The 8,167-nt window shown below is 60.4% G+C and overlaps 1 protein-coding gene across 1 annotated transcript; it reads left to right on the top strand.

Moving 5' to 3' along the window:
- The first annotated feature begins 5,952 nt into the window (after positions 1 to 5,952).
- Positions 5,953 to 7,716, top strand: FGF4 (fibroblast growth factor 4). Its single transcript, XM_036099565.1, has 3 exons — positions 5,953 to 6,292; positions 6,873 to 6,976; positions 7,540 to 7,716. Exons 1-3 carry the CDS (start codon positions 5,953 to 5,955, stop codon positions 7,714 to 7,716), a joined length of 621 nt encoding a protein of 206 aa, XP_035955458.1.
- Positions 7,717 to 8,167: the final 451 nt, after the last annotated feature.

Raw genomic sequence — 8,167 nt, forward strand, 5'->3', positions numbered from 1 at the left:
TGGGGGGGTGAGAGGTGTGGGGGTCCAGCTCCCTCCCACACCAGTATTTCCCATCCACTTGCATGGAGCCTGGCTGATTCTCATGCCCACAGAAACAAGCAGACCCCCAGTGTTGCTGGGGAGAGGGCGGCCTCAGGGTCAGGGTGCTGGGACACGCCGAGCCTGGGGCCAGGGGAGCCACTCCCCACCACACCTCCGAGGATGCCCCTGTCCTAGTCTTCCTGATGGTCAGCCCCCAGGTCCCTGGGATAGGCACTGCGGGGTGAACTAGGACCCCATCCAGGTCCACAGGCCTGCCCACCACCCCCAGCACTGACTTCCTCTCCCTTCTCGAATACCCAGGAGTCTCTACCTCTGGGCCTTCGCCCTGCTGTCCCCTCTGCCTGGAGCACCCCACCCTTCCCTTGACCGACTCCTTCTCACCTTTTAGGTGTTGGTTGAAATGTCCCCATGCCTACAACCTGGTGACTCCACCGAACATGCCCCATGACCTCTGAGCTGCAGCCTCCTGCTGGTTTGGGGGGCTCTCCCTCCCCAAGATGTAGGTTCTGCGGGTCAGCGGCTGTCAGACTCGGGCAGGGAGGACAGACCTCTGAGTGAGAGGGTTAAACCCCTGGGCAACCCTTTCCTTCTCTGGCCTCCCACTGTCCACCGTGAAATAGGAGGATCATATTCAGTCCACCTGGGTGGGTCCCTTCTAGATCCGACTGTCTTTGATTTGAAATATGAGGAGGGACTGGTAGGGAGCAGGGGAGCTGGTTATGCATTTTATGATTTTCCAAGTGGAAAGCTACTAGGGTTGTGATATCAGCTCCTGGAGCTTGATCCCCACCCTGGAGCTCACAAAAGATTTTCACCTACAGGGTTCGATCCCTAACATCCGAGTGTGACAGACAAGGTTGGGACCATGAGCTCCGTTTCACAACAGGGGAAACTGAGGCAGCGGGCAGCGTGGCTGGGAGCTTGGGCTTTGGTCCAATGGCCAAAGGGCTTGAGTCCTGGCTCTGCCATCTGTTAGCTCCATGACCTTGCATGAGCTGCAAAGTGATCATGGTGATGAGCACAGCCCAGCTTCCCTGTCGCAGGAGGAGAGACGGGGGAGCAGACACACCAAGCCTGGTCCAGCCTGGCTCCCGACAGCACCCAGTAAATGTCCTGGCCACATTCTGGAGAGGTGCTGGGGGTTCAAGGTCTGGTTATGCATCTAATCCTCATTCTCTCCACAACTGTGTGAAGGTGGAACCTGGGCACTGAGAGGCGAGCAAAGTGCCCACGTTTACCTGGTGTGGGAGGGCAATCAGGACACGTGCCGGGCCCCTGGGTAGGGGTGGCAATGCCCGCCAGTCAGCCACGGCTGTGTGCATTGCTAGGGCGTGTGGCCTGCCTGGTCTAAGTGCTAACATGCATCCTCTCATTTAAATCCCCCAGAAGCTGTCAGGCATGAGAACTCTGATTCCTCAGTTTACAGATAGGGAAACAGAGGCATGGTTCTCTGATGCTCCCAGGCTTGAGTATCTAATTTGTACAGAGATGTACCAACCTGTGCATCCCCAAGGTGGACTGCTTTATTGATTTGTAGTTGTAAGAACTGTCCCTGCACCTGTCATTCTGCCCGGGCTGAGTCAGCTTCCACATAAAAGAGAAGCCAGGAGAATAACAAGGGAGAGGAAAATCTAGTAGGCATGCAGCCACCTCTGGGTGAGTTTCTGTCCACCCAAGACACCTCTGTGAGACAAGATGTGACCTGCTGTCCTGTCTCTTTGATGCCCTGTGATCAGGTGACTTAAAAATAAAAGTTGTGAGGAATACTTCAGTTGTGCCTCAAAAAATTACACATAGCATTCCCATATGATCCAGCAAGTTCCATTCTGGGAGTATTCCCAAAAGAAATGAAAGCAGATACTTAAAGACCACTTTTTTACCTATGCTGGTAAAAGCACCGTTCACAACAGCCAAGGGGTGGAAACAACCCGAGTGTCTGGGAATGAATGGATAAATAAGACGTGGTCCATCAGAATATTATTCGGCTTTGAAAAGAAAGGACGTTCTGACACCTGCTACCACATGGATGAACCCTGAGGACACTGGGCTTAGTGAAAGATGCCAGTCACGAAAGCCAAGCCCCATATGATTCCAATCCCATGAGGTCCCTAGAGTCATCAGATTCATAGAGACAGAAAGGAGAACGGTGGTTGGTGTTTAGTAGGGACAGAGTAAGGGACGGGGAGGGGGATGGAAGGGGTTAGTGTTTATGGGGGCAGGGTTTCTTCAGTTTGGGAAGAGGACAGAGTTCCAGAGATGGATGGGAATGCTGGATGCCCAACAACGTGAAGGTGTCTAATGCCACTGAGCTGTGCACCTAAAAATGATCAAGATGGAAAATTTCATGTTATGTGTATTTTACCACAATAAAAAAAAAAAAAAGCTACAAGAAATGGGCTGGATCTCCCCTGTCTTTGGATATCTGAAAGAAAGCAAGTGTCACCCATTGCTTGGGGTGTTTTGACTCGGTGTAGACACGTCTATACCGATGGCCTTACCCTTCTCCTTGATGTTTGCAGAGAGACTACTGTGAGGGCCGTGTGGAGGGAAGGAGGCCAGGCAGAGAAAACAAAGCTCCCCCAGCCCCAGAGCCCTGCCTGGGCTGTGCTGGCGTCCCGCCTCAGGACGGGGACTGAATTTATATACAGCTCTTCTTTATTAGGAGTAGTATTAAGCCAAGTGAGTTCCTAATAGCTGAGCGGGTAGTTCTGAGAAGCCCTGTCACTCCTGGAATAAGACATAACATAATAATAATCATTAAAAAATTCCCAAGGATAACAAATGAAAAAAAAAAAAAAAAGACCAGACCCTTGTGAAGATACGACATTGTAGGGTTTCTGTAGGTTAGAGAAAGTCACCGTTAGGAGGGCTGGGCGTGGATCCTTGGTTCCGTCCCTCCAGCCCCTGGTGATGATGCAAGTTGAGCCCCACCCAGAGGATAAAGACACGTAAATTCTGACCGGTTACCATGAGCCAGGCCCTGTCCAAACCTCCACAGGTCTTGCTGCCAAAGCATCGACTGTCCTGTTAAGGCTGACGTCCAGCCCGACTGTCCAGCCCGGGAGTCGCTGCTGTTGTGCCCATTCCACAGATGGAGACACTGAGCACGATCGGAAGGGCAATGGCCAACGTTCCAGGGCCAACAGGGATGGGGCCTGGATTCAACCCTGCAGCAGGAGGCTGAGAGCCAGACCATCTACAGGGCATGACACGCTTCCTCGGACCCCAGGTTCTTGGTAAATGGGGGTCCCTGGGGGTGTGAGCAGGGCCTGTTTCAAGTCCTTAGGGGGGCTGCATCTGGAAACATTAGTCACCTTGGTCAAATCAAAGGGAAAAAATCCAGCGTGGAGCTTCCCGTGGGGGCGCCGGCAACTCGATCCCGACATCTCCCTAGCACCCAGGTGTAGCAAGGGGTTGGGTGCTGCCACTTTGAATGGGAGGGTCTGCAGGCGGAGGGGCTGCCGAGCTGCCCGGAGCCAGGCTGCCATTCACGCACACCTCCTGAGCACCTACTGCGTGCCAGGCACTATTAAAGGTGGGGGGGGGCACAGCTGGGAATAAGACACACCTGAGTTTGCTCCTCAGAGGTGACAGCAAGCTGATGGAGACTCCTGAGGGCCAGGAAGCAGCTTCTACCAGAGGACTGCCTTGGTGGGAGAGGGGCACTCCGAAGTTCTCCCCAAGTGACGGAAAAATCCGAGGCAGAGTCCTGCAGCGAGGAGGTTGGAGAGATGGGAGGAAGGCCAGTGTGGCCAAGGGGGAGCCTGCGGGAGATGGGGGGTGATGAGAGGCCACCCAGAGGGGTTCCTGCCATACCCCTCACCTGATGGCTGACTGATCCTCACCGTGCTTTGGCCGGCTCCACTGGACACTTGAGGAGGCCTGCACAGGTAAGGACAGGCTCAGGGACCCCCAGTGAGCTCCCAGCTCCTGACACCTCTGCTGGCTGTCAGTCCCTCCAAGGGAAAGTCACCAAGAGCACCTACTGTGTGCAGGTGGGCCAGGGGTTCTGGGAGATGAACCAGGTGAACCAGCTGCTAAATTCCTTCACTGAACTTGCCAGCAAATAGGAGACACAGGAAAGGAGCTCCCTGAGGGGGTCCTGGGAAGAGAGGGACCACACCCTGTGACGACATCAGGAGGGGCCACGACCTGGGCCCAGAGACGGAAAGGGGAGCCAGGGGCCCAGAGACGGAAAGGACTTGGGACTTGTCTCTCGGTCCCCTGCATGTGTGCCCTGGCCAGAATTATCTTCTTGGCCCTAGATCCGAAGTCTCACCTGGGGGGTCCGGGGTCCCCACAGCAGCTCTGAGCCGACAGCCCAGAAAGGCCCTGGCCTGGGTGGGCACTGCTCCGGTAGGCTGCAGGCCTGGAGGGGAGCAAAGAGCCTCATGGAAGAGGCTGGAGACCCGGTTCTCATCCTGCCAAGGCCCCCCTCTCTGGGCTTCAGGACAAGAGACCTCAAATCTCCCAGCTCCCCTCTCCTGGGGTGAATGAGCCCTAGCAGGGTTCGGAGGTTGGATCCAAGGGCAAGGAATGGGGTAAGAGGTGGGAGAGGCCGAAATGGCCTGGGCATGGCTCTGGTCACAAGTGCCGGGGGCAGCAGGGCTTGGGGTGGGCTCCAGGCCCCCCGGCAGCTGTGGCTGGGCAGGACCTGCTGGGGGGTGGCAGCAAGGCTCCTCAGCTACCCCAGAAAACAGGGATTTTCACACCTAGGTGAGCCAGCACCTAGCTGGGCCTCCAGTGAGTCCCGCCCCCATCAGGCTATAATGGGCACAGTGGGGAGTGGTGACAGCAGATGTCAAGGGTGGAGTGCTCCAGAGGCTTGGCCTGGGTCCCCACCAGGTAGGGGGCTCCAGCTATGGCCCTTGACTCTTCCTCTTGCGAATCAGCAGGGAGGGGGCCGTGAATATCCTGCATGGCCCTGAGCCCTGCCACCTGTCCTTTCCTGGAGGAGGATGTGTATAGAAGGTGCAGGGCTGTGGCCTCTCCTGGGTGCACCCCCACGCCTCACCCCTTGCATTCCCTTAGCAGTGCCCACTGGGAGCACCCTGCTCAGGCGACGCCTCTAGCTGCCTTACAGAACTCCATCTCTGCATCCCCCCCAGTGTGCAGGGGGCCAAACCAGAGTGGGGGGGGACTGACTCCCCCCAGCCTCTGGCGCTGGGTTCTTCCTTCCCCGGCAGGTGCTCATGTTGCTGATTGCCCTACCCCACCCCCCAAAACCCAGGCGGGTCTGCATGGTCCCAGCAAAGGAACCAGGTTCCCGGGAGTCCCTGAGAGGCCAGGCGCTGGGAGTGGCTGCTGGGAACCGAGGGTGCCTGGTTAGGGCGGCACTCGGGCTGCTCAGGCAGAGGCGGAGAAAGGGACAGACAGGGACGAAGTGCAGGAGGCAAAACTTTGGCTGGAAGGCAGGAGTGGAGGACACTCGAGGGGCGGGACCAACAGGTCGGTGAGCCGGCGAACCCAGGGGTGGGGGCCGGGGACCCTCCAGGTGGCACTAGCGGCGCTCGTCCCGGCCGCCACCCCTCCCCCAGCTCTGATTGGCAGGCGGCCTGCGACCAGCCGCGAGCGCCACAGCGCCCCGGGCGCCCAGGCGAACGCGAACGGCCCCCCGCGGGAGTAGGAGGGGGCGCCCGGCTATATATAGCGGCTCGGTCGCTGCCGGCCCAGCGCGCAGGGAGGCGCGCACCGCTCCGCAGGGTCCCAGCCCGGGCCGTGCGTCCTGCCCCGCTGCCCGCCGCTCCATGCAGCCCGGGTAGCTGCCGGCGCCTGGGGCCCCCGTCCCTCGCCTCCCGCTCCTCCCTCGGCCGCGCACTCCCTGCCCCGGTCCCGGCCGTGCGCTCCCGCGGGCCGCCACAGGCGCAGCTCGGCCCCGCGGCTTCCCGGGCGCACGGCCCGAGGGCGGGGATGGCGGGGCCCAGGGCGGCCGCGGCGGCGCTGCTCCCGGCGGTCCTGTTGGCGCTGCTGGCGCCCTGGGCCGGCCGAGGGGGCGCCGCCGCACCCGCCGCACCCAACGGCACGCTGGGGGCCGAGCTGGAGCGCCGCTGGGAGAGCCTGGTGGCGCGCTCGCTGGCGCGCCTGCCGGTGGCCGCGCAGCCCAAGGAGGCGGCCGTCCAGAGCGGCGCCGGCGACTACCTCCTGGGCATCAAGCGGCTGCGGCGGCTCTACTGCAACGTGGGCATCGGCTTCCACCTCCAGGTGCTCCCCGACGGCCGCATCGGCGGCGTGCACGCGGACACGGGCGACAGTGAGTGGGGCGGGCCGGCGCGGAGGGTCGGGGGCCCCGGGCAGCGGCCGCCCCTTCCGACCCGCACTCAGGGTCCCGGCTAGCACCTGCTGGCGGCCGTGGGAACCGGGACGGACTCGGGTTCGGGGCCCTCCGGCGCAGGGACACAGACACTCTCGGGCCCGGGAGTCGCCGCGGGCACGGCCTTTGCGCAGCCGGGCGAGCCAGCCCCGCCTCCCCGCCTTCGGAAGCCCGGGCTCTGGGTGCGGAATTCCAGCGCCTGCGCCCGTGGGCACCAGGCAAACGGCGCAGCCAACCGGCACCCGCGGGGGGTCCCGGGAAGCGCGTCCAGGTCGGGCCGGGCTCGCGGGCCCGCGGGGCCGCCCGGCTCCTACCGACCGGGACTGGGCGCGGCCGCCGCGGGGCCCGGACGGGAGGCTAGCGACTCCGCGCCCGCGCACGCTGGGATCCGGGGCCCCGTTACATCCACCCCCACCCCAGAAACCGGGGCCCCGGTGGTTCGCAGGCCGAGGAGGGGGTCCGGGACGGGTGGGGCGGGCCAGGGTCCCCTGCCCGGGAGTGACCCGCGCCCCGCCCCCAGGCCTGCTGGAGCTCTCACCGGTGGAGCGGGGCGTGGTGAGCATCTTCGGCGTGGCCAGCCGGTTCTTCGTGGCCATGAGCAGCAAGGGCAAGCTGTATGGCTCGGTGAGTACCTCCGGGGCCGGGAGAGCCCCAGGCTGGGGCGGCACCGGCAGGACCGCGACCCTTCCAGGACGGCCTATGCCTGGATCCTGAGACTGTGGTGGGTCGCAGGATTGGCACCGCCTCCCCCCAGTACACAAGTACCCCGAGGCCTCGCTGGTGACCCTGGGCCTGTCCAAGCAAGGGGCAGAGAGCCAGGACAGGAACAATGAAGTTTCTACCATCCCTGAGCCACACCTTCTGGTCCATAAAGAGTGCCGTTGGCAGCCCTGCCCTGTAGCCTCTCTCTGGTGGGTTCCGGCAGGCAGGACGGCAGTCTATAGGGTGGTCGCAGTGCAGATGAGATTCTCTGGCCGTCAGGTGCCAGGCAGGTGGCTGGAGCACCAGCTGCGGGGGGCTGGCCACCTAGGTCTTCTCACCCTGTGGGGGTCTTGGCACCCCAACTTCCCAGGAGAGACATCTCAGTCAGAGCAGGGCTGGGTCAGAAAGGAGCCCCTGACAAGTGGCCCTCAGGGTTCCTTGGCCAGGAGGTGGCCCCACCTGACCCTGTCCCTTCTCCCTCCCAGCCCTTCTTTACAGAGGAGTGCAAGTTCAAAGAGATCCTCCTCCCCAACAACTACAATGCCTACGAGTGCTACAGATACCCGGGCATGTTCATTGCCCTGAGCAAGAACGGCAAGACCAAGAAGGGGAGCCGAGTGTCCCCCACCATGAAGGTCACCCACTTTCTCCCCAGGCTGTGACTCCCGGCATCCTGCCTCAGTTTCCGGATGCTCAGGAGACTTTCTTCAGATGGACGATCTAATGCAAGAGTAGGTGTAAGATATTTAAATTAATTATTTAAATGTGTATATATCGCCACCAAATTATTTATGGTTCTGTGGGTGTGTTTTGTATTTTTCTGGGGGAAAAAAAAAGACAAAAAAAACACAAACCAAAAACAAAAACAAAAAACCCCAACCCTGAGTTTTCTGGTAAGACGGTGAAGACCTTTCCACTGGATTTATTTAACTTGTCAGAAAGTTGTCACAAGTGTGCTGCTACTCTGTTTAAAAACGGTGACGTCAGACTCGAGTCTCAACCCTGCTTTGCATGGTCCCCTGCCTACACTGCAGTGGTGAGCATCCAACCCCGTGTCTGGAGAGGCCTTCCCGGGGCTCTGGAGACAGCTAAGGACCCTCCCAGCCCTGGCTC

Source organism: Halichoerus grypus, chromosome 11 (genome assembly GCF_964656455.1).
Source record: "Halichoerus grypus chromosome 11, mHalGry1.hap1.1, whole genome shotgun sequence".
In the NCBI taxonomy this organism is placed as follows: domain Eukaryota; kingdom Metazoa; phylum Chordata; class Mammalia; order Carnivora; family Phocidae; genus Halichoerus; species Halichoerus grypus.